Source organism: Oncorhynchus tshawytscha, linkage group LG05 (genome assembly GCF_018296145.1).
Source record: "Oncorhynchus tshawytscha isolate Ot180627B linkage group LG05, Otsh_v2.0, whole genome shotgun sequence".
NCBI classification, from domain to species: domain Eukaryota; kingdom Metazoa; phylum Chordata; class Actinopteri; order Salmoniformes; family Salmonidae; genus Oncorhynchus; species Oncorhynchus tshawytscha.
The window spans coordinates 21,601,817-21,628,514 of NC_056433.1; the positions used below are offsets into that span (position 1 = coordinate 21,601,817).

At 47.0% G+C, this 26,698-nt stretch overlaps 2 protein-coding genes across 5 annotated transcripts in view; one reads left to right on the forward strand and one right to left on the reverse strand.

The window, feature by feature from the left end:
• Positions 1-26,698, forward strand: part of LOC112250147 (centrosomal protein of 85 kDa-like) — a 92,692-nt gene that overhangs the window by 41,198 nt on the left and 24,796 nt on the right. For both annotated transcript variants that reach the window (XM_024420043.2, XM_024420042.2), the window contains exon 3: positions 3,865-4,664. In XM_024420043.2, the coding sequence (XP_024275811.2) occupies positions 3,865-4,664 (800 nt within the window). The remainder of the gene's footprint in view (positions 1-3,864; positions 4,665-26,698) is intronic.
• LOC112250148 (cardiac phospholamban) lies at positions 5,476-16,572 on the reverse strand. Of its 3 annotated transcripts, XM_024420044.2 has the most exons (3): positions 15,522-15,739; positions 7,611-7,961; positions 5,476-6,848 (listed from the first exon to the last, which is right to left on the reverse strand). In XM_024420044.2, exons 2-3 carry the CDS (start codon positions 7,766-7,768, stop codon positions 6,839-6,841), a joined length of 168 nt encoding a protein of 55 aa, XP_024275812.1. In that variant the 5' UTR covers positions 7,769-7,961; positions 15,522-15,739; the 3' UTR covers positions 5,476-6,838. The 3 variants fall into 3 exon arrangements, 2 of the variants coding, with proteins under 2 accessions (XP_024275812.1, XP_024275813.1); XR_002953499.2 differs by lacking the exon at positions 7,611-7,961 and having other exon boundaries at positions 5,921-6,848; positions 15,522-16,572; XM_024420045.2 differs by lacking the exon at positions 5,476-6,848 and having other exon boundaries at positions 7,607-7,961; positions 15,522-15,744.

Genomic DNA, 26,698 nt, shown 5'->3' on the forward strand with positions numbered 1-26,698 from the left:
CCCTGCCTGGCTGGCTCCTCCTCCATAGCATCTCTGTCACTGCCCTGCCTGGCTGGCTCCTCCTCCATAGCATCTCTGTCACTCCCTGCCTGGCTGGCCCTCCTCCATAGCATCTCTGTCACTGCCCTGCCTGCTCCTCCTCCATAGCATCTCTGTCACTGCCCTGCCTGGCTGGCTCCTCCTCCATAGCATCTCTGTCACTGGGTACAGAACCAGTCAGCATCCTGTTCACTGGCAATGCTCTCCTCCATAGCATCTCTGTCACTCCCTGTTTTTCTGGTCCTCCTCCATTGAGATTCATTTGAAGGGCTCCTCCTCCATAGCATCTCTGTCACTGCCAGGAGCAGTTCTTTGCATGCCTGTACTGGAGAACTGTGGGGAGGTTCTTTGGACTCTGGGGATTTTGGTCAGGAATCATTGAGATTCATTTGAAGGGAAATTACACAGGGGTCTGTGTTGGCCAGGAGCAGTTCTTTGCTGCCTGTACTGGAGAACTGTGGGGATGTTGGAGGACTGTGGGGATGTTGGAGGACTGTGGGGATGTTGGAGGACTGTGAGGATGTTGGAGGACTGTGGGGATGTTGGAGGACTGTGGGGATGTTGGAGGACTGTGAGGATGTTGGAGGACTGTGGGGATGTTGGAGGACTGTGAGGATGTTGGAGGACTGTGGGGATGTTGGAGGACTGTGGGGATGTTGGAGGACTGTGGGGATGTTGGAGGACTGTGGGGATGTTGGAGGACTGTGGGGATGTTGGAGGACTGTGGGGATGTTGGAGGACTGCCCTGACCTGTCACCATCAGACAGGTCCTCTGTCCTCCTCATCTGGTGGCAGATCAATGTGCTTTAGTTTAACCAACTGCTCAGTCCTCTGTGGTGTATGTTACCATGACAACTGTATTTCTCTATATAAAGGCATGACAAGGAATGACAAAGAAGTTGGCCCGAAGCTGAGACCAAGCTACTGTCCACCCACTCTGCCCCAGCTTCCAGAATTTCCCTGTCTCTGTGGCTTACTCTCCTCTCCCTTTTCCCCCCAAACAAAGCCCGGCTACTTACAGTACCTCTGCAACAGTACATTCCTGCTCTGCTGCATTGCAGAGTCCTCTAGTTTTAATAAGATGCACGGAAGCCCTGCTGGAGGCTTTGATGTCTTTATATTTGTCTATTTCTGTACATGATGAAAGATGGATATGGGCCACTGGTTGTTGCATGGTTCCCATGATGTGCTGATGTAATGGGCTGAAAAGATTGTTGGTTTGGAGTCCACTCCTCCCGGCATACTCATGGCTAACTAGTGGCTGTATTTTAGTGCTATAAGGAAACAGTAGTACTAGTCCATAGGGTTCTTCCTATTCATTACAGAATGGGGCTTTAAGATATAATACTATCATCCATTTTCAGACGTGAACTGGGGAGCTAATATGTCTTGCTTTGGTAGTTTACAATGGCTCAGCCAGGCAGCCGTAGGCACAACCTTTCGTTTCCCCACGGTGTTTCTAAGTGTGTGTGACTGGCCGTGTGTGTGTGTGTCCTATGAATCAAATTGTGTTTGTCCAATGCTTTGTAAACAACAGGTGTAGACTAACAGTGAAATGCTTACTGATGGGCCCTTCAACAAGGCAGAGAGAAACAAAGACAAATGTATAAATAATAACACAAGGAATAAATGCACAATGAGTAACAATAACTTGGCTGTATTCACGGGTACCAGCATGTGTCCATGTGCAGGGTACGAGGTAATGGAGGTAGATATGTACATATAGGATAAAGTGACTAGGCAACAGGGTAGATAACAGATAGTAGCAGAGGCAGTCCATGTGCAGGGTACGAGGTAATGGAGGTAGATATGTACATATAGGATAAAGTGACTAGGCAACAGGGTAGATAACAGATAGTAGCAGAGGCAGTCCATGTGCAGGGTACGAGGTAATGGAGGTAGATATGTACATATAGGATAAAGTGACTAGGCAACAGGGTAGATAACAGATAGTAGCAGAGGCAGTCCATGTGCAGGGTACGAGGTAATGGAGGTAGATATGTACATATAGGATAAAGTGACTAGGCAACAGGGTAGATAACAGATAGTAGCAGAGGCAGTCCATGTGCAGGGTACGAGGTAATGGAGGTAGATATGTACATATAGGATAAAGTGACTAGGCAACAGGGTAGATAACAGATAGTAGCAGAGGCAGTCCATGTGCAGGGTACGAGGTAATGGAGGTAGATATGTACATATAGGATAAAGTGACTAGGCAACAGGGTAGATAACAGATAGTAGCAGAAGCAGTCCATGTGCAGGGTACGAGGTAATGGAGGTAGATATGTACATATAGGATAAAGTGACTAGGCAACAGGGTAGATAACAGATAGTAGCAGAAGCAGTCCATGTGCAGGGTACGAGGTAATGGAGGTAGATATGTACATATAGGATAAAGTGACTAGGCAACAGGGTAGATAACAGATAGTAGCAGAGGCAGTCCATGTGCAGGGTACGAGGTAATGGAGGTAGATATTTACATATAGGATAAAGTGACTAGGCAACAGGGTAGATAACAGATAGTAGCAGAAGCAGTCCATGTGCAGGGTACGAGGTAATGGAGGTAGATATGTACATATAGGATAAAGTGACTAGGCAACAGGGTAGATAACAGATAGTAGCAGAGGCAGTCCATGTGCAGGGTACGAGGTAATGGAGGTAGATATGTACATATAGGATAAAGTGACTAGGCAACAGGGTAGATAACAGATAGTAGCAGAAGCAGTCCATGTGCAGGGTACGAGGTAATGGAGGTAGATATGTACATATAGGATAAAGTGACTAGGCAACAGGGTAGATAACAGATAGTAGCAGAGGCAGTCCATGTGCAGGGTACGAGGTAATGGAGGTAGATATGTACATATAGGATAAAGTGACTAGGCAACAGGGTAGATAACAGATAGTAGCAGAGGCAGTCCATGTGCAGGGTACGAGGTAATGGAGGTAGATATTTACATATAGGATAAAGTGACTAGGCAACAGGGTAGATAACAGATAGTAGCAGAGACAGTCCATGTGCAGGGTACGAGGTAATGGAGGTAGATATGTACATATAGGATAAAGTGACTAGGCAACAGGGTAGATAACAGATAGTAGCAGAAACAGTCCATGTGCAGGGTACGAGGTAATGGAGGTAGATATGTACATATAGGATAAAGTGACTAGGCAACAGGGTAGATAACAGATAGTAGCAGAGGCAGTCCATGTGCAGGGTACGAGGTAATGGAGGTAGATATGTACATATAGGATAAAGTGACTAGGCAACAGGGTAGATAACAGATAGTAGCAGAGGCAGTCCATGTGCAGGGTACGAGGTAATGGAGGTAGATATGTACATATAGGATAAAGTGACTAGGCAACAGGGTAGATAACAGATAGTAGCAGAAGCAGCGTAGGTGAAAAAAACTTGTGAGTGTAACATTGGTTCATTGGTTACTTGGTAACTTTAACTAACTATTTATCAGTCTTATGGCTTGGGGATAGAATCTGTTCAGGGTGCTGTTGGTTCCAGACCTGATGTACCGCTTGCCCTGCAGTAGCAGAGAGAACAGTATATGAGTTAGACCTACTGCAGCCTTTTATGAACCAGGACGCCTTTCAGAAAACATAATGCCCAGTAAGATGTATGAAATGGTTCTTGGAACACACTGTGCAGTACAATGTTTAGAAGAATCACTCTGAAGCACTTTCCCAAAGTCTGCCATTACAATAAAGTTGTAGTCATTTTGTTGTATAAATGTGTGTAGTTTGAATAAGTAAGATAGTCCACACATACTGTTATTCTTCTCTAAGTGTCTTTCTCGTTCCCTCTCTCCTGTCCTTCAGACCAGTCTGGCTCCAGCACCACACTGTCCTTCCAGCCACTGCGCTCCCAGGGTGCCCTCCCCACGGCCCACGTCATGCCCTCGCCCTCTTCCGGCTCCAAGCTCAGCACGGTACTCTCCCCTGGGGGCAGCCCCTGGTCCTCCTGCCAGCTGCCCTCGCCCCTCAACAGCCCCCTGGACATGAAGGACCCCCGGCCCGTCAGCCCCTGGTCCTCCTGCCAGCTGCCCTCGCCCCTCGACAGCCCCCTGGACATGAAGGACCCCCGGCCCGTCCGACGCTGGTCCTCCCTCACCCGCCTCAGCGTCCAGGAGAAGTCCAGCCCCGTGGGACGGGCAGCATACCGCCCTGACCCCCACGGCTCCCTGGACAGAGGGGTGCTCTACGGTTACAGGCAGGACCCTCTGCACCCCACAGAACCCTACCTATCCCAAGGGTTCCACCTGCGCTCCCCAGGGGCTGAGGCCCGGTACAAATACCCCCTAAGTACTAAGACAGACTCTCACTCGGCCTGCTCATCTCCGCTCAAACCCAACACCTTAGACCTGACCTACAGTGCCTTACCGGAGACCAAGCACCCTGGCATCGGGCTGACGGTACCCAGCCAGCGGAGCCTGCCACTGGGCCACCAGGCAGTAGGAGGGTCCCCCATCCAGCCGGCGGTGAGGACCCAGATGTGGCTGAGTGAGCAGATGGAGTACCGGCCTCCCGGACCTGGGACAGAGCTATGTGGGGGCTTGTCGGCCTGGCAACAGGAGCAGCAGCAGAGAGAGAGGTTGCGTCAGGAGGCCGAGCTCAACCAGGTGAGAGAAGGGGACGAGGAAGTACATATTTTTTCTTTTTCACCTTTATTTAACCAGGTAGGCCAGTTGAGAACAAGTTCTCATTTACAACTGCGGCCAAGATAAAGAAAAGCAGTGCGACAAAAACAACAACACGGAGTTACACAAACAAACTTACAGTCAATAACACGAACATGTAGAAGAGTAGGGAGGTAAGGCAATAAATAGGCAATGGAGGCGAAATATTTACAATTTAGCATAAACACTGGAGTGACAGATGTGCAGGTGATGTTTTCCAAGTAGAGATACTGGGGTGCAAAAGAGCAAGAAGATGCATAACAATATGGGGATGAGGTAGTCGGGTGGGCTATTTACAGATGGGCTGTGTACAGGTACAGTGATCGGTAAGCTGTCTAACAGCTGATGCTTAAAGTTAGAGAGGGAGATATAAGTCTCCAGCTTCAGTACATTTTTGCAGTTGGTTCCAGTCATTGGCAACAGAGAACTGGCAGGAAGTAGGCTACAGTATCTGTTAGACACCTAGTCAGGGGACTCTGTCAAGTGAACCGAAGACTGTTAGTTTGTTGTTGTGGGTGTTAACCTGACAGATTTTCACCACAATATGTGATGAGTCTGTATTCAAAGCTGGTCAGTATTTCCCTCCAAATTGTGCACGTTCATGTAGGACTAAATTTGAGGGCATGGCGCCCTCTGGTGGGCGTCTGAGGCGTTGACGTTTTTCCTATAGACCAAAGATAAAAGTTGCACCTGCATTCCATAATTTTAACGAAGTCCTTTCCTTAATTTTCAATGAAGACAGACAAATGCTTTATAGTTTGTGTATTTTATCTTTATTTGATAACATTCTTTAGAAAATGCTGTGCGACATAAGAAAGTGTAAAGTGGAGCCACAGCGCCTACAACAGTTCTGCAGTGGTCATGCATGTTTCTTCACACTGCAGAGAGCTTCCCTGTGTTTAGCTGGAGGTGTTTGCTCTATTTACTCTGTTCATTACTCTGCCAAAACAAACCAACTACTACTACTGAACACGAAAACATTTTCACTACAGCACACAGTTATGTTTGGATATTGTAGTAACAATATGACATATTTCACTGAAAGGTTTACAGGCTTAAGCTGTACGTACCCATGTTTATTGAGCCAAGTATCTGTTGTACTTATCAGCTACTAGTTCAAGAGCAACCTGAGTCTCCAAAGGGAAGGACCCTAGGCTTCACTCAACAGTTACATAAACAACTCATATCACACGGAAAAGGACGGTCGGTGTCTGGCTTTAATCGTTTTCAGTTACATTTCAGTTGTCATTTGTAACATGTGCTTTGGTCCTAATAGCTTAGAATAGTCGGTAACTGTGAGCGTTAAAAGCTTTGAAAATGATTGTTCTCTATGGCCCATATCAACCACAACTCTAGAATGAGGATCAGAGAGCATGGATTTATCTCTGTGCTCAGTGCCCTGGCCAGAAGTAGATGTGGTGCAGTTTGGTGATTCTACCACTAGAGGGAGGTAAACTAAACGTAAAGGAGGGCGTTCTATTGATCATGCCATGTCAACGTTATTTCATTTCTTTACCATCGGTGGGTGGAGTTTCATCCTCCTGTTAATTCATGTTTTGAATCTTGCCATCCCATGTAACGATCTCATGGAATCCCAAACTCTTTTCTACTCTCCAAAAGCTCACAATGTTTAGTTCTACTCCCAACAGGTTCTATGGCCTTTATTCAGTGATTTTTGATGTGAACTGTTGAATAATAATTAGTTGAAGCCATTGTGTATTTATATGATCAAATCAGAGGTAGAGGGACTCCCATCAGACCCTGTGGCCCTTGGGGACTGGAATTGCTCAACCTATGCCATGAGGTCATACTGTATGTCAGAGGTTACATGAGTTTGACCAGGACAAGCATGAGGAGCAGCATGATGACGATGAGGAGGAAGTTGAGCATCAGGTTGAGGCCGCGGTTGTTGACCAGGTCCATGGTTTCACTCGACATGGAGAGGCTGGGTTGAAGCTGCAAATGCCCCAGGCAGAGTGATCAATTCTGGGCAAAGCTCTTCAGTTAAGAGGGTAATTCTGGAGGTGTCCTCAGGAAGACCAGTGATGGAGATGGTTTGATGGATCGTTACACCCCCCTGCTTAGCCCTCGCTGTGCTGTGGTGGTTGTTGGTTCAGCTACATAGGTCTGGGAGGGAAAACAGGGGCCCAGTGAGAGACTGGAACACTTACACAGACATACACATGATCATCACCCACATTACAAGTCTGATTCCCCTGGGTTAATATTGTCAGTAAGTTTATTTTGTCTGTCTGTGCGTGTCTCTGTGTGTGTGTCTGTGCTTGTGTGTGTGTGTTTTTGTCTGTGCTTGTGTGTGCTTGTGTGTGTGTGTGTGCGTGCATGTGCGTGTGTGTGGTTTTGTGTGTGTGTGCTTTTGTGTGTGTGTGTGTGTGTGCGTGCGTGTGTGTGTGTGCGCGTGTGTGTGCGCGCACGTGTGTGTGTGTGTGACTAGCCCAGTGTAGCCAGGTGGCTGCAGGCGTTGAGTTCTAGTGAGAGGTGGCAGAGACACTGTGATGGTGACATGATGTGGAGCACGGATGACAGACCTACAGGAGGGTGACATGTGTGACACACAACTGACATAAACTGCATCTGAGACCAACAACCTTCTACTGCAACTCACACACGGCACCTTTATAGTGTTATAATGAGTGATTATAGTTGTGCCATTAACATCAGGCAGCTTTTATTAAACTACAAAAACAGAATCTGATCTTATTCTACACAAATTCCTTTCAAATTAAAACCAGTTTACAAAATACTAGGATAATCTCCATGTTTGCCACCCAATCCCCTCCTCCCCTTCCCTTCCATTGTTTGGCCCTCTTGAGAGGTCATGGCCCTGTTGGGCTGTAGCCTGGCCCCTCCCGGCCCCTCTGAGGCCCTCACATCAACAGCACGATGATGTAGATGAGCAGCAGGCAGATGAGGATCAGGCTGAAGTTGACAAAGAGCTCCTGCAAATTCTGCTTGGCCTGGGGGGGCACGTCCACCACCATGGAGGCCCTGCGGATGGCCGAGCGCATCGTGTGCTGCACCTTCTCCATGCTGGGGCTCGGTGCTGGGCAGTGAGAGGGAGTGAAGGGGCGAGAGTGCACTCTAGTGGTGGCCGCAGGTTAGTGCAGGACAGATGTACAGAGAGGTGGTGCAGATGACAGTGTAGTGGTGGGGTGGGTGATGGAGGGAGGTGGTGGAGGTGACAGGAGTGGTCCCGGTGCCCAGGGGCCTGATGGAGCTGAGCTGGGGGTTGGGGGCAGCAGAGAAGGTTGAGTCAGTGAGCATGCAGAAGACACAAACAGAAACACACTGTGGAACGGAGTCAGGAGGAAATGATCAGTCACATACTGTTCATTACTTAAAGGGTTGAACTGAAGGACACATTTTTCTCCACCCTAACCCATCATGGCCAACGACAGGAATAATAATCAAACACCACTCACTTTTGGGGCTTTATAATCTATCACAGATCTCCTATCTCCAGTGATTCTGCTCTCGAGTCCGGCGTGTTTGTACGGTTCTGCCCTCCTCTCAAGGCAGACGATACAGAGGGGAGGATAATAGATTGATGATGAAATGGACTCCAGTCTTCTCACATAATTCATTCCTCTCTATAAATGATATTTTCCGTCTGGCGGGATATGGCCAATCTTATTTGAAATTATGAAGGATGCACCGCTATTTTTTCTGAAAAGGTGAACGGTTTTGTACTTTTAAGAGGTTTACACGTTGCTTATCGAGTCAGGAGCTAGGTTTGAAGTGATGTTTGTAACCCAGGATGTTTCCGTTTGGTATTCAGGGTGTATTTGGCTTGTTTTTAAAAGTGCCTTTGTGTATTTTGGTATATTTGAATACTTTCAGGGTTCTTGAAGGTGGTGATGCTGTAGGTGGATGGTTCGATGATGATTATATGTGGAATATGTGTTTCATGTACCGCACCCGCTTTAGACAGACAAATGAACTCCCCACTTCTCTGCTGCGTCTCTGACAACTATACAATGGAGAGAGTAGAAGTTGTATACGGTGTGTCTTATTGATCTGGCTCACTGCGTTATCTCAGGCAGTGCATAATATGGAAGGATAAAACCTGCTGGAGATCACACCCCTTATTTGAACGCACACTTCTGACTGGTGATGTGACCATTCAAACATCTCAGTGGCTGGGGGGGTGCTGTTAAGGACACTACTGTGGGTGAAACTCTCCGGGCATTTTGTACCGAGAATATGTGCACTGCATTGTGATTGTCAGAGCAGCCCCACTTCTCTCTACTCCATCCAGACAGGCATTATCCCTCCTTCCAGACTCCTCTCTCCCCACAGGGTCTCCTCAGTGACGGGCATGCCCAGGGAAGGTGAGGGTCTGTGAGTCACTCTCCCAGCTCTTCCCCTGGGCCCTGCTGGTTCCCTGAAGGGAGGGAGTTATTTGGTGAGGCGGTGGCCTTGCCCGCTGACAGCAGTTATCTGCCAGGCTCCAGCTATGTGCCAGCGGGTATTCTTAGGGCTGACCTTTGGCTATCTCACAGGGGTGGAGTCCATTTCAACACTAGCCAAACCTAAACCCCTCTTAAACATGCTTCTGACCTGACCCTATGGACACCAACAATGAGGATGGAGGGGAACTGGGAGAGGGGTGCCAAGCATGGGCAGGGAGCAGGAGAGTGTGGATTTAATGTGTCAGAATGTTGAATCTGAGTAATCTCTAGAGTCCTGATAATAAATCTGTGATGACTAAGGCCCTTTCCTCTATCCACTATAGCACCTGGCTTATCACTGTGATCACTAGCTCTGTGATCTCCTATAGATCTCTGCTACAGAGCCAAAAACACTAAGAAAGCAGTCTGTCGCATAGCAGACAACGAAATCTCAGCTCGTAGAATGCTGCATAGAACATTATTTTCGTACATTTCTCATTTTCAGAGTTGTTGTTTACATTCCATTGTGGTTGAGAGGAATGCTAGGCTATTTCCTGCTGTTCTAAGGAGATCACTAGTGGCCACTTCACTGGAGCTTCCAGCTCTGGAGTGGTCATGAGAGTTTCCCCCCTTCATGTCAAGACAAGGGGGTATAATAAGTTAATTAATAATAACATCTCCCTTGGCACCACTAAACATGTCACCATCTACTCATTCACTGCAACCTGGGTTTACCCACCCTTACAAGGGCCTTCTGAAGGAGAGGCCCAGAACCCAGCATGATGAAATGCTGAACTAATAGAGGCTGTTATTGAAACTAGGGGTGTGCCAGCACACAAGTACATGGACAAAACTAGTATTTTACAGCTGCCAGCACGCATATCTCTTTCACTCAAACAGTGTGAAGCGCTGTGTGTTCTGAACAACTATTGGCTAGTTCTTCTGTCTGTCAAAAAACGGTGCAGGGTATCGGTTGAGTCTGCTGCAACGATTTAATTAGATTAGATTGGATTGGGCTCCCGAGTGGCGCAGCGGTCTAAAGCACTGCATCTCGGCGGTCTCACAATCGGCCGTGATTGGGAGTCCCATAGGGCGGCGCACAATTGGCCCAGCGTCGTTAGGGTTTGGCCAGTGGTAGGCCGTTATAGTAAATAAGAATTTGTTCTTAACTGACTTGCCTAATTAAATAAAGGTTAAAATCATGTAAAAAAAATTACAAGCCTCTCCCTCAGCTCTCATTTCCCCAGACAAAACACTCAGTCACTCATCTCAGAGCACACGTCTCCACTTCTCCAAGCACCATGTATGAATCAGAATCCGTAGTCATCAAATCTAGACTTTGCTGAGGCCGTATAGTTGTTTTTGTCTGTCAACTTGGCAGTAGGCCCACTTTGTCTGTCAACTTGGCAGTAGGCCTACTTTGTCTGTCAACTTGGCAGTAGGCCTACTTTGTCTGTCAACTTGGCAGTAGGCCTACTTTGTCTGTCAACTTGGCAGTAGGCCTACTTTGTCTGTCAACTTGGCAGTAGGCCTACTTTGTCTGTCAACTTGGCAGTAGGTCTACTTTGTCTGTCAACTTGGCAGTAGGCCTACTTTGACGGTCAACTTGGCAGTAGGTCAACTTGGCAGTAGGCCTACTTTGTCTGTCAACTTGGCAGTAGGCCTACTTTGTCTGTCAACTTGGCAGTAGGCCTACTTTGTCTGTCAACTTGGCAGTAGACCTACATTGTCTGTCAACTTGGCAGTAGGCCTACTTTGTCTGTCCACTTGGCAGTAGACCTACATTGTCTGTCAACTTGGCAGTAGGCCTACTTTGTCTGTCAACTTGGCAGTAGGCCTACTTTGTCTGTCAACTTGGCAGTAGGCCTACATTGTCTGTCAACTTGGCAGTAGGCCTACTTTGTCTGTCAACTTGGCAGTAGACCTACATTGTCCAACTACAGTTGTCTGTCAACTTGGCAGTAGGCCTACTTTGTCTGTCAACTTGGCAGTAGGCCTACTTTGTCTGTCAACTTGGCAGTAGGCCTACATTGTCTGTCAACTTGGCAGTAGGCCTACTTTGTCTGTCAACTTGGCAGTAGACCTACATTGTCTGTCAACTTGGCAGTAGACCTACATTGTCTGTCAACTTGGCAGTAGGCCTACTATGTCTGTCAACTTGGCAGTAGACCTACATTGTCTGTCAACTTGGCAGTAGACCTACATTGTCTGTCAACTTGGCAGTAGGCCTACTATGTCTGTCAACTTGGCAGTAGACCTACATTGTCTGTCAACTTGGCAGTAGACCTACATTGTCTGTCAACTTGGCAGTAGGCCTACTATGTCTGTCCGTATAATTATTCCATTGCTGACGTCGTTATGTGGTGATCCAAGCCCATGCTGTCTATTATTATTTATTATAGCCCAGGTACGTTTACTGGGCGTCAGTTCATTAGATAATACAATGACAAATGTCAATAGTTTATTTTGATTGTAGAAATGTTAGGCACTGAGATTTTCCCAATGGCCTTGGCCAAGTGTCGGAGGAGAAATGTTTGCTCCTCTTGAAAGTGAAAGTAATTACGAATACGAGTATGATAAGATCAGCACACCCATAATTGAAACCCTACGGGGTCGTTGTTTTGATTTAAAACCCAAACCCACCATTGTTCTTCATAAAAATGTTGGCATGGTTCTAAGGAGCCAGTGGGTGAAAAACAAAGAAGAACATTCAATTGAATCAAACCTAAGAAGGAAATCCTTCTGAAGCCTGGCAGAAGCATTCCCATGCCAATAATGCTCGTGTTTTTAAAATGTTCTGCTCTCTTGGCATAGCTGCGGTGATAATAAGTCATGTGCAGGCAGGGAGAGGAAGGCTTCCAATAGGCCGTTAAACTGAACATTCCACGATGACATCACACAGTAATGTAGAGGGAACTGGACATCACTGTGGTTGTGTGGCCCAGGAGAGGGCATGAGTTAGTGCCCTCCACAGGCAACAGTGACCGCCAATGTTAAACAGACCCAATTCCAGTACATGCAGCAGTGTGAACTGTGGTCAATGAATGGACAACTAAAAAATGTCTGTTCTATTCAAACAAGAATCCTCTTCATATCAGCCTCTTCCACCAGGTAATATTGAAATATAGATTACAATGAAATGAGAAGTGATTATCGGCAGGCTTGGGTTAGGAGATACGTTAGGAGATAAAGCAGATTGCCTTCTTCATTTCACCTGTCACATTATTTGACATGATGAAGTTTATCGTAGTTTACTGTAGTTCCCCAGAACAGTTTAGCCAGTCACGTGTTTGTTTGTAAATAGCACAACGGGAGAAAGCGGGAGCTGGGGGTCAATGCACAGCTGGACCATCATATTGTGTTAGCTTTCTACCGTGTTTGAGAAGTCAAAGCCCTTTGGATGAGATATCTGTACAGCTGCTACTGCAGCTTGATTTCCTTGTGTTTTTTCTCCTCTCCTCCGTTTTCCTAGATAAATGTTGCTATGTGCATAATAGCAAAGTTAACCAGCATATTGGTGTTGAGAGCAATGTGGTGGAGGCAGCAGCAGAATGAGGAGACGAGAAAACAGCCCGTGCCTTATTGTCTAAGAAAAGTGAGGAGAGAGGAAACCCCAACTAAATGATGTCTATAATCAATATCCTAACTGTTAAATGTGCCTGGCTTTATAAATTATATATATATATATATATATATATATATATATATGTATGTATATATATATGTATGTATGTATGTATGTATGTATGTATGTATGTATGTATGTATGTATGTATGTATGTATGTATGTATGTATGTATGTATGTATGTATGTATGTATATATATATGTATGTATGTATATATGTATGTATATATATATGTATATATATATATGTGTATATATATATATATATATGTATATATATATACAATGCACTTTGTATGTTTAGACAGGAGGACAGTTATGTTCGATCATTACTCTCATTACTCTATATATAAATACAGAAATAAGGCAGATCCTGCTTGTGTTGCCTGTTTGAGTGTTTGTTTAATAGCCTACTGATTCCGTGAGCACCATGCCTCACACAACCACAACAGGTTGGATAAACAATTTCACAAATCCGTCTGTTTTTAATCTTTGTTATGCTGTAATTAAGGCTTTACACTTTGTTTTTTGTGAGAACAGCCTCTGGCATTATTATTTAATGTTGTTTATACTGTTCCAAACAGTCAGAAAATGTATATTCATCATAATAATAACCCTTCTTATTGTTATTATTACCATTATTATTATTATTATAATAATAAGTAATGTCATTATCATTAGCAGGCTTAGTACAGCAGCATTGTATAACCACCATTGAGCTGTAGGCCTCAGAGAGCATCCTGTTTAGTCTTAATACCATAATTTACTAAGGCCTATATTTCAATAGGCTACTGTTTCAATCAATCATTCATTTGTTCATGTCATCACACAGCATTCGAGTCATTCATGATTTGAAATGCAATAAAGCATTTTAGTTTCAAAATAAAATAACAAAGCGAACCTTAAATAATTAGCATAAATAATAAATACACCGTTCCATTTCGTAAATTGCATTCACAAATTAATGTGACTGTATTTAGTCTTTGCTGTAATAAAGGCTTTACAAAAAAGTGTTACAACAGAATTTATTTAGTGTTGTTTACATTGTTCCAAACGCTCAGAAAAATGATATTTGTAATCTAATCTTTGTAATTTGTAATCTGTTTGGCATACATAATATGCACGAAGCATTTGCTCCTTACCTTCTTATTCTTTATCTCCAGTATTTTTCACAGCTAGTCATATTTATTCCACACATCTGACTTCCCCTTTACCTCCTGAGCAACCAGTAAACTTTGTCACGTCCTCTGCATCCATTTTGTTTGTTGTAACCAATTTTTTTTGATGTGATTATGATATGCTGTCAGGCCCTATTGGTCACGTGCATGCGATGCATACATGTGTCAGGTAAAGAGAGCAAGGGTTGAGGAATAGGGAATGTTTTTCCTAAACAAATGAGGGATTTCAGTAACAGAACTTTTCAAATGGCTGTAATTATGTTGCAGCCTAAGCAACACGGACAGCGCGATAAACACTTTGTTGTTATGTTTTGGTTGCTGCAGCAGGAGAAGAGAGAGACAATGGGTGCTAGTCACAGTCACTCACTGTCATGTTTTGTAACACAGCGCAGCAAGTCTGAGCCCGGCCCGGCACAATCAAATCAATTGCGTTTGACCCCCTCTAGTCATTTGTGTCTTAATTATTTAATCAAACAGTGAGCTTAAAGCGTCAGACAAGCTCAGTGCATATGGTTAATTTGATTAAAATACATAGGATGTGTCTATATATGGAAAAAATACACGTAAAATTTCAACCAATCGATTGATCAAAAGAACAGACGACTCGGTTGACCAAGATTTTTTGTTGTTGTCAGGGACAGCCTTAGCACACAGTACTGTTGTTCCTTCAGACAAGCATGCATCAAAACTTTGTTAATTTGCACAATGTCACTCGTTCACATGTAAATGTCCAAACTCACCAAAAATGACATTCGGTAGCTCCTACCTATATATGTATAACTTTGTGAGCCAGATTGGCCTATTTAGCAGCCTCCACGGAAATTCACTATTACTTGTACTACTTTTTATCATTGTGGTAATAGATGCCCAATGGGCATTTTTGTGTGTTTTTGGCACCCCCTTGTGTACTAAGCCGGTTATACAGTAAATCCCAGTGTGAGAGAAGGACGGTATGACGATATGAAAATCTGGATACTGCCCAACTCTGCACCGAGGCATGCCAGAATGGGTCATTTCATTCCTGTTCTTTCCTCCAGTGTATGGTTTGTTGGTTGGTGGTAACCCTTTCCTGTCCACAGACTACCCTCTCATTTCAATAAATGCACATTTCAGGCCTTTGCTAGGTGCAAATGTGTGTGTTGTGGATAGGTCATGGCTGGCCTCTGATTCGTGTGTGTGTCTCGTGTCTCGTGAACTACTTTGTATGTTTAGACAGGAGGACAGTTATGTTCGATACTGTTTTGTCCCAGACTGCAGTTCACCGTTGTCTCGGGATTTAGCCTCGATAACAACACTATTGCGTATCAGAAAACCATCATTACTCTCGAGACAAGTAGAACTTTTCATGTATTTTTGTGAGTTTCTTTATCCATTTGAACTCCTGTTAGAGCTGGACCCAGTGATTACATTTAAGAGACTTTTTGGAGCCCTCCAAAAATGCATTGTTATTAGTTTCAAATGTATGTAGATAATATCATTTTAGCCCAAGTTTAGCTGGAGCTATATTACCCTTTTCCCCCTCTTCTCCTTACTACAGAGAAAGTTGACATTCCCACAGACAAATCGTCACCAGGACTGTGTTCTTACCTGCTCCAGAGGGGTGGATGGATTAATGGATAGATGGATGGGTAGATTCTGCTCTGGAGGTCACTGATAGTCTGGCGAGGAGGCTGGGAGAAAGGCTGTGAGTCCAACAGGCGAGAAGGTTCTCTGGCAGCTCTCTAAGCTATGTCATCTAGTTTATGGGAGGAAAATCAGATGGGCGGAGAGTAGAGAATAGAGAGGGGGAGAGAGGGATGTAGCTGCCTGGGGGGAGTGGCATCACTGTTATGGGGTCTGTTTATCCTTCTATTGTGGAAGAGGGGGCATGGATGGGCCAACCCCCTCACCTGGCATATATAGGTTAGTACCACTGGGTTTGATGTTATCAGGACTGGTTCTCTTCCTCCCTCTCTAGGAAGAAGCCTGCTGCTGGAGGACCTAAACCATCTGAAACCCCTGAGGAGTTGTGTCTCTTCACAGTCTTGTCTGCTAATTAGGTTACACCGGGTCATTCTGAAAGGACAAATGTAGGCTGATTATCACTCATGAAAGTCATGAGCAGCCACAATTGAAAGGCACAATGTCGTGGTGGTTGTTAGTTTCTCAGGAGAATGTCCATGAACGGCTGGCTATATTCTGTTGCTTAATTACATGCTGAAATGGCTGTTGCTGTTGATGTTCTTTTTCTCTCTCATGAGAATGAATTGGCATTCTTGGAAAGTCTCCTGAGAAAAGAATCAGCAACAACATTGCTTACTGGTTTCTTATTTAGAATTCATTTTGCCAGATGCAGTTTGTTCTCCATCAGCGTTTCTGGCTTCCAGTCAAGCAAGTTTGGATAGCTTGTCTCATAGCTGCACCTCCAGTGTGAGCATGCTTCCTAACCCACATAGACCCTGTTTGTGTTTGAAGGATTGTCTAGTGCTGTTTCATGCAATCAGTCCTCTATGCCATGTCTCAGAGAAAACACAGTGGTCATCCATCTCTCCAGGGACTCTGGATCTGGGAACTTTCCTGCACCGTTTTTCAGCCCCAAAACATAAACACTATCCTGCCCTTTTGGCTCTTCTGTCTTCCTTAAAAGGAGATTTGAGCTGGGTCTTGACTCAATCAAAGCAAGCTCCAAAATGCCTGTTGCTTTGGACAATGAGGAAAGGCTTTAGGGCGACATGCTTCGTCCCTGTTTCCTGTGCATCAGGGGGGGTACTGTTCTTGGCACCCCCTCCTGCGGTGGCACAGGTATGCCCTCACATGCTGGATGCCAGCGGTCGGTGCCCTTCATTAGAGGTTTAATGAAGCATGTCATCCAAGCTGTGGCTTACTGATTGTACTCTCCACACACACCACTGGAGCAGAGAAACAAAAACAGGCACGCACACACACCCACTGGAGCAGAGAAACAAAAACACACACGCACACACATACACCATTCATACCTATCTATGCAGGGCTTTGTCCCAAAGCTTGCTATCCCTGTCCCTCAAATCCTCTCATCTTGTGGGAGATTGAGAGAGAGAGAGAGAGAGAGAGAGAGAGACACACACACAGACACAGAGAGAGAGTGGTGTATATCAGAACCTGTTGTTTAGCTAGTTCATTAAAGTCCAAGCACGAGTGTGGGTCTCGTTAACTGTGACCCGCGGTCTTTAGGTTGGTTTGCAGCCTGTGTTTAGTGCATGTAACAGCCGTGTGTAGGCGTAAACACAGAGCGGAGGATAATAAGCAGGTCACAGTGTGTTGCAGCTGGCATGGCAGTGCCCTCTGGCTGTGTGTGAAGGCCAAGGCCATGCTTTAGGAGCAGAACATCCACATCTCTTGGCTCCGTGTCCCAGACCACACCGCTCTATCCCTCACCTGTCAACACGGACTCATCCCAGCCTGGTGCCTTATTGTTCCTTCGGGCTCTCTGTTTGTGTGTGTGTGTGCGTGTGTGTGTGTGTGTGTGCGTGTTCGTACGCGTTCACACACACTTTAAACCCTTTATACTCGTGACAATTAGCCTGTATTGATAGGGCTAAATTGACATTTGTATTACAGAAGAAATATGAAGTGCATTTTGACTCCCGAGTGGCGCAGCGGTCTAAAGCACTGCATCACAGTGCTACAGACCCTGGTTTGATTCCAGGCTGTCTCACAACCGGCCGTGATTGGGAGTCCCATAGGGCTGCTCACAATTGGCCCAACGTCGTCCTGGTTAGGGTTTGGCCGGGGTAGGCCGTTACTGTAAATAAGAATTTGTTCTTAACGGACTTGCCTAGTTAAATAAAATAAGCATGGTAGCAATTTAAAGGGACCAGTTTGGATATTATGGGAATATTATTAGACCTGTGAGGACACAACAAGTGAGGACACAACAATTCACCCGACGACACAAGACTGAATCCAAACATTACACTGTGCATTTTACTTTCATGTAATTTTCAGCTGATTTGTTGATAACAAAATCTGAACATATTCTGGATACATTCAGTAAGATGATGAGACCATTTCTGGAAAATGTGGGATAGGTGCAACATAAGACCAAAAAATGACAAGGGTTTGAGTGAGAGGACAAACTGGTGTCTCTATGTGGCCTCTCAACAGTGTGCACAGTTCCTTAGTCATTTCAATGCATTTTATGACTCAAAGAAGAGTTTTCAACTCTAATGTACTTTTTTTGAGCTCTCCTAGCTGTGCCGTTGAGGAACTAGAGCAAGCACACTTGTAGTTGTTTTGTTTGGAACACAACACTGCATCCCCGCCATCACACAACTACTGGTGTTCACGCAATCCAAAAACGCTCCATTATAAATCGCAATCTGAGTCAGGTGGGCATGATTTGAAAGCTTGTTATATTGCCAACATGACTAGCTAAGTTATAAAACACAATCTTACAGTAGTAGGCTTTCACAAGGCAATTCAGAGAAAGAGGTTATCATGTTGGTGTGTATAGAAAGGAGTCAGGTGTGACAGCCTCACCAGAGCATGTGGACAGCGATTACACCCCAGTCTACTAGGTTTTGTGGTCACTTGTCTGAAAGTCATGTGATGCAGTCCAGCTGGCACCATTTTGAGCCATTAAGGTCATGTGGGTCAGTTATGCTTGACCATTGTAACTACATTATATGGTGGAGTTGGCTCTGAATGAGGGCAGTCAGATCAGGGCAGTCCCTGTCCCGATGTTTCAATGCTCGGGGGTGGCGTGTCAGTGGAGGGGGAGGTGTGTGTGCAAGGCTGGGAGAGAGTGCTGAACTCCGGGGTGTCTGGACTGGAGAGCCCTGGGAGGAGGGCGGCGGGGCGATAACGTTCTGAGAATTGGCAGCAGATTAGCTGTGCTACTTGACAAAGTGGAGCTCACTTCGCCTTGCCACGGCAGTAGCCAGGGGACAGGGAGTCAGGAGGGAGAGGAAATGGAGAAAAGGAAAGAGGGGTTCAGGCTTTTCTCTCCTCCATACTGCCCCACCATATGAAAGTATAGTGAGTTTGCCTTCCAGGGCTCTCCTAGACCTCCCCTCCAGCAGAGAGCCAGAGAGAGACAATAATTAGCCTGCTTGGCTCTCAGGTGTCATTTAATATAAGCCATCTCCACAGGAAGTCATTGAAGTTGTGTTGTGCCGAATGTGCCAGGTTCATTTTAAATGCTAACATATCGATGCAGCTTAAATCTGCCCCAAAGCCAAATGCTGACCTCGACTGGATGGTCCAAGATAGACTTGGTGAAACATGTCATTTCTGTTGGAAGTAGAAATACGAGGAAGCTGATACAACTGCACTCTTTCATTTTGTAACTCTAGCTGATGAGATGTAGTAGCAGTAGGTGCTAACAAGCTAGCAATGTTCACTTCTCTTAGTGTAACCTGAGTCATAGCTGTGCCGTGTTACTTGTAACTTAAGCCACACTAACTAGCCAGCAGCACTTTGAACAGTAGGCCTAACATAATTACAGTATGCTGCTGTAATCTGATCTGATCTGATCTTTAAGTAACAAGCTATGCCAGGAAGATAGTCATTTGACATGATGAAAGACCTCCCAGTAACAATGCCTTTAACTATAAATATACTGACATACACTGAGTATAGCAAACATTAGGAACACCCCCCTTTTTCCTTCAGAACAGCTTCAGTTCGCTGGGACATGGACTCTACAAAGTGTCGAAAGCGTTCCACAGGGATGATGGCCCATGTTGACTCCAATGCTTCCCACAGTTGTGACAAGTTGGCTGGATGTCTTTTGGGTGTTTTTTATACACGGGAAACTGTTGAGCATGGAAAACCCAGCAGCGTTGCAGTTCTTGACACAAACTGGTGCGCCTGGCACCTACTACCATACCCTGTTCAGAGGCACTTCAGTCTTTTGTCTTGTCCACTCACCCTCTGAATGGCACACGTACACAATCCAGGTCTCAGTTGTCTCAAGGCTTACAAATCCTTCTTTAACATGTCTCTTCTCCTTCATCTACACTGATTGAAGTGGATTTAACAAGTGACATCAATAAGGGATCATAGCTTTCACCTGAATCCACCTGGCCAGCCTATGTCATGGAAAGAGCAGGCGTTCTTAATGTGTTGTATAGGCTGTCCCCCACCACTGTCCCTAGTAGGGCTGTCCCCCACCACTGTCCCTAGTAGGGCTGTCCCCTACCACTGTCCCTAGTAGGGCTGTCCCCACCACTGTCCTAGTAGGGCTGTCCCCCACCACTGTCCCTAGTAGGGCTGTCCCCACCACTGTCCCTAGTAGGGCTGTCCCCACCACTGTCCCTAGTAGGGCTGTCCCCACCCCTGTCCCTAGTAGGGCTGTCCCCCACCACTGTCCCTAGTAGGGCTGTCCCCCACCCCTGTCCCTAGTAGGGCTGTCCCCCACCACTGTCCCTAGTAGGGCTGTCCCCCACCACTGTCCCTAGTAGGGCTGTCCCCCACCACTGTCCCTAGTAGGGCTGTCCCCCACCACTGTCCCTAGTAGGGCTGTCCCCCACCACTGTCCCTAGTCCCCCACCACTGTCCCTAGTAGGGCTGTCCCCCACCACTGTCCCTAGTAGGGCTGTCCCCCACCACTGTCCCTAGTAGGGCTGTCCCCCACCCCTGTCCCTAGTAGGGCTGTCCCCCACCACTGTCCCTAGTAGGGCTGTCCCCCACCACTGTCCCTAGTAGGGCTGTCCCCACCACTGTCCCTAGTAGGGCTGTCCCCCACCACTGTCCCTAGTAGGGCTGTCCCCCACCACTGTCCCTAGTAGGGCTGTCCCCCACCCCTGTCCCTAGTAGGGCTGTCCCCCACCCCTGTCCCTAGTAGGGCTGTCCCCCACCACTGTCCCTAGTAGGGCTGTCCCCCACCACCACCCTAGTAGGGCTGTCCCCCACCCCTGTCCCTAGTAGGGCTGTTCCCCCCCTGTCCCTAGTAGGGCTGTCCCCCACCCCTGTCCCTAGTAGGGCTGTCCCCACCCCTGTCCCTAGTAGGGCTGTCCCCCACCACTGTCCCTAGTAGGGCTGTCCCCCACCACTGTCCCTAGTAGGGCTGTCCCCCACCCCTGTCCCTAGTAGGGCTGTCCCCCACCCCTGTCCCTAGTAGGGCTGTCCCCACCACTGTCCCTAGTAGGGCTGTCCCCCACCACTGTCCCTAGTAGGGCTGTCCCCCACCCCTGTCCCTAGTAGGGCTGTCCCCCACCCCTGTCCCTAGTAGGGCTGTCCCCCACCACTGTCCCTAGTAGGGCTGTCCCCCACCACTGTCCCTAGTAGGGCTGTCCCCCACCACTGTCCCTAGTAGGGCTGTCCCCCACCACTGTCCCTGTCTGTCCCCCACCACTGTCCCTAGTAGGGCTGTCCCCCACCCCTGTCCCTAGTAGGGCTGTCCCCCACCACTGTCCCTAGTAGGGCTGTCCCCCACCACTGTCCCTAGTAGGGCTGTCCCCACCACTGTCCCTAGTAGGGCTGTCCCCCACCACTGTCCCTAGTAGGGCTGTCCCCCACCACTGTCCCTAGTAGGGCTGTCCCCCACCACTGTCCCTAGTAGGGCTGTCCCCCACCACTGTCCCTAGTAGGGCTGTCCCCACCACTGTCCCTAGTAGGGCTGTCCCCCACCACTGTCCCTAGTAGGGCTGTCCCCACCACTGTCCCTAGTAGGGCTGTCCCCACCACTGTCCCTAGTAGGGCTGTCCCCCACCACTGTCCCTAGTAGGGCTGTCCCCACCACTGTCCCTAGTAGGGCTGTCCCCCACCACTGTCCCTAGTAGGGCTGTCCCCCACCACTGTCCCTAGTAGGGCTGTCCCCCACCACTGTCCCTAGTAGGGCTGTCCCCCACCACTGTCCCTAGTAGGGCTGTCCCCCACCACTGTCCCTAGTAGGGCTGTCCCCTACCACTGTCCCTAGTAGGGCTGTCCCCACCACTGTCCCTAGTAGGGCTGTCCCCCACCACTGTCCCTAGTAGGGCTGTCCCCCACCACTGTCCCTAGTAGGGCTGTCCCCCACCACTGTCCCTAGTAGGGCTGTCCCCCACCACTGTCCCTAGTAGGGCTGTCCCCGACCACAACAGATCTTGGTTGACCGAGAGACGTCCTGTTCTTTCGACCATTCTATGTGTTCGAATAAAACCAACTACATATGCACTGAGCTTCTCTGATACTTGAAGCACACAGTTTGATTAAATAATTAAGACACACAAATGACTCAAGTAAGAGCCCGATGGTGACACTGTGTTCAAAAAATGACTGTGTGACTGGTGGGCGTTGTGACTGGTGGGCGTTGACTCGCTCTCCTCCCTACTGCAGTGAAAAGGCACCACAGCACAGTAAGTGTTTATTGTGCTGTCTGTGCTCAAGCTGCTACATCATTTCATCCATTTAGTTTCTTACTTGTTTCTGACTGAAAAGTTCTGTTACCAAAATCACTAATTTGTTTACAAAAAATATTCCCTATTCCCTCAACCCCTGCTCTCTTTACGTGAAACATGTAAGCATCGTATGCATGTGGCCTTAAGCCTGACCTATAGCCTATCATAATCACATCAACACATTGGTTATAACAAACCCTGAACACAGTAATGTCGACAGCAAAATGGATGCGAAGGACATGAAAAAGCAACTCGAAACGGTCTAATATTTACAGGTTTCTCAGGAGGGAAAGGGGAAGTCAGATCTGTGGAAGACATTTGACTTAGTGGTGGAAACTACTGGAGATCCAGAAAAAGGAGGGTATAGGAGCAAGTGTTGCGTGAGTATTATGTGCCAAACAGTTGCTGTTAGATTACAATGTTATAATTTATTCTGACCATTTGGGACAGTGTTAACAACACTAAACACATATGTTTACCAGAGAGTCTGTACTAATGGAAAAAATATAGATAAAGCCTTTATTACAGCAGACTGAAAATAGTTACATGCATTTGTGAATTGTGGTTTATTTTTTGCGTAGGCTAATTATTCAAAGCTCCCTTTGTTATGTAATTTGAAAACTAAAATGCTTCATTGCGTTTCAAAGCATGATTGTCTCGTATGCTTTGTGATGGCAGGAATGAATGATTGATTGATTGATTGATTGATGCAGTAGCCTATAGAAGTATTGAAATTATATATATATATATATGTATATATATATATATAGGCCTAAGTAATATATATATAAATGCGACTGCTCGACTAAAGAAATCTCGGTCGAGTAACAGCCTATCAACCAAACAATCGACCAGTTGACTAAATGGGGTCAGCCCTAACACTCAGTGTATGTGGGACTAAATGGGGTCAGCCCTAACACTCAGTGTATGTGGGACTAAATGGGGTCAGCCCTAACACTCAGTGTATGTGGGACTAAATGGGGTCAAACACTCAGTGTATGTGGGACTAAATGGGGTCAGCCCTAACACTCAGTGTATGTGGGACTAAATGGGGTCAGCCCTAACACTCAGTGTATGTGGGACTAAATGGGGTCAGCCCTAACACTCAGTGTATGTGGGACTAAATGGGGTCAGCCCTAACACTCAGTGTATGTGGGACTAAATGGGGTCAGCCCTAACACTCAGTGTATGTGGGACTAAATGGGGTCAGCCCTAACACTCAGTGTATGTGGGACTAAATGGGGTCAGCCCTAACACTCAGTGTATGTGGGACTAAATGGGGTCAGCCCTAACACTCAGTGTATGTGGGACTAAATGGGGTCAGCCCTAACACTCAGTGTATGTGGGACTAAATGGGGTTAACACTCAGTGTATGTGGGACTAAATGGGGTCAGCCCTAACACTCAGTGTATGTGGGACTAAATGGGGTCAGCCCTAACACTCAGTGTATGTGGGACTAAATGGGATAAACTCAGTGTATGTGGGACCTAAATGAACACTCAGTGTATGTGGGACTAAATGGGGTCAGCCCTAACACTCAGTGTATGTGGGACTAAATGGGGTCAGCCCTAACACTCAGTGTATGTGGGACTAAATGGGGTCAGCCCTAACACTCAGTGTATGTGGGACTAAATGGGGTCAGCCCTAACACTCAGTGTATGTGGGACTAAATGGGGTCAGCCCTAACACTCAGTGTATGTGGGACTAAATGGGGTCAGCCCTAACACTCAGTGTATGTGGGACTAAATGGGGTCAGCCCTAACACTCAGTGTATGTGGGACTAAATGGGGTCAGCCCTAACACTCAGTGTATGGGTGGCTAAATGGGGTCAGCCCTAACACTCAGTGTACGTGGGACTAAATGGGGTCAGCCCTAACACTCAGTGTACGTGGGACTAAATGGGGTCAGCCCTTGTGACGGGGACTAAATGGGGTCAGCCCTAACACTCAGTGTACGTGGGACTAAATGGGGTCAGCCAACACTCAGTGTACGGGGACTAAATGGGGTCAGCCCTAACACTCAGTGTTGGGGACTAAATGGGGTCAGCCCTGTGTAGGGACTAAATGGGGTCAGCCCTAACACTCAGTGTAGACTAAATGGGGTCATTAACACTCAGTAATCTAAATGGGGTCAGCCCTAACACTCAGTGTATGTGGGACTAAATGGGGTCAGCCCTAACACTCAGTGTATGTGGGACTAAATGGGGTCAGCCCTCCACTCAGTGTATGTAAATGGGACCTCTAACACTCAGTTATGTGGGACTCAGCCCTAACACTCAGTGTATGTGGGACTAAATGGGGTCAGCCCTAACACTCAGTGTATGTGGGACTAAATGGGGTCAGCCCTAACACTCAGTGTATGTGGGACTAAATGGGGTCAGCCCTAACACTCAGTGTATGTGGGACTAAATGGGGTCAGCCCTAACACTCAGTGTATGTGGGACTTGGGTTAACACTCAGTGTATGTGGGACTAAATGGGGTCAGCATCCACTCAGTGTATGTGGGACTAAATGGGGTCAGCCCAACACTCAGTGTATGGGGACTAAATGGGGTCAGCCTAACACTCAGTGTATGTGGGACTAAATGGGGTCAGCCCTATCAAAGGGGTCAGCCCTAACACTCAGTGTATGTGGGACTAAATGGGGTCAGCCCTAACACTCAGTGTATGTGGGACTAAATGGGGTCAGCCCTAACACTCAGTGTATGTGGGACTAAATGGGGTCAGCCCTAACACTCAGTGTATGTGGGACTAAATGGGGTCAGCCCTAACACTCAGTGTATGTGGGACTAAATGGGGTCAGCCCTAACACTCAGTGTATGTGGGACTAAATGGGGTCAGCCCTAACACTCAGTGTATGTGGGACTAAATGGGGTCAGCCCTAACACTCAGTGTATGTGGGACTAAATGGGGTCAGCCCTAACACTCAGTGTACTGGGACTAAATGGGGTCAGCCAGAAACACTCAGTGTACGTGGGACTAAATGGGGTCAGCCCTAACACTCAGTGTGGGACTAAATGGGGTCAGCCCTAACACTCAGTGTACGTGGGACTAAATGGGGTCAGCCTAACACTCAGTGACGTGGGACTAAATGGGGTCAGCCCTAACACTCAGTGTACGTGGGACTAAATGGGGTCAGCCCTAACACTCAGTGTATGTGGGACTAAATGGGGTCAGCCCTAACACTCAGTGTAGGGACTAAATGGGGTCAGCCTAACACTCAGTGTATGTGGGACTAAATGGGGTCAGCCCTAACACTCAGTGTATGTGGGACTAAATGGGGTCAGCCCTAACACTCAGTGTATGTGGGACTAAATGGGGTCAGCCTAACACTCAGTGTATGTGGGACTAAATGGGGTCAGCCCTAACACTCAGTGTATGTGGGACTAAATGGGGTCAGCCCTAACACTCAGTGTATAAATGGGGTGACTAAATGGGGTCAGCCTTAACACTCAGTGTATGGGGACTAAATGGGTCTGCCCTAACACTCAGTGTATGTGGGACTAAATGGGGTCAGCCCTAACACTCAGTGGTGGGACTAAATGGGGTCAGCCCAACACTCAGTGTATGGGGACTAAATGGGGTCAGCCCTAACACTCAGTGTATGTGGGACTAAATGGGGTCAGCCTAACACTCAGTGTTGTGGGACTAAATGGGGTCAGCCCTAACACTCAGTGTATGTGGGACTAAATGGGGTCAGCCCTAACACTCAGTGTATGTGGGACTAAATGGGGTCAGCCTAACACTCAGTGTATGTGGGACTAAATGGGGTCAGCCCTAACACTCAGTGTATGTGGGACTAAATGGGGTCAGCCTCTAACACTCAGTGTATGTGGGACTAAATGGGGTCAGCCCTAACACTCAGTGTATGTGGGACTAAATGGGGTCAGCCCTAACACTCAGTGTATGTGGGACTAAATGGGGTCCCAGCCTAACACTCAGTGTATGTTAAATGGGGTCAGCCCTAACACTCAGTGTATGTGGGACTAAATGGGGTCAGCCCTAACACTCAGTGTATGTGGGACTAAATGGGGTCAGCCCTAACACTCAGTGTATGTGGGACTAAATGGGGTCAGCCTAACACTCAGTGTATGTGGGACTAAATGGGGTCAGAACACTCAGTGTATGTGGGACTAAATGGGGTCAGCCCTAACACTCAGTGTATGTGGGACTAAATGGGGTCAGCCCTAACACTCAGTGTATGTGGGACATGTTATACAAGATGATTTGGTTCCTGGTTCTTTAGGCTCGTTGTGTGTGTGTTTCTATCTCCCTGTATGGTGCAGATAAATAAACCTAAATGAAACTTGACGTTTGGCATTTCCAGCGTTCAGCCCAGTGTAATGACTTGAGCTGGTAGCAGCTGTTACTGTTGGTACTGTAATTGGTTGAAACGACTGTGTGGAGAAAGAGAACAACAATGA

What these genes read in the sequence shown, in the direction of transcription:
- LOC112250148 (XM_024420044.2), bottom strand. Translation starts at nt 7,768, where the DNA reads ATGGAGAAGGTGCAGCACACGATGCGCTCGGCCATCCGCAGGGCCTCC.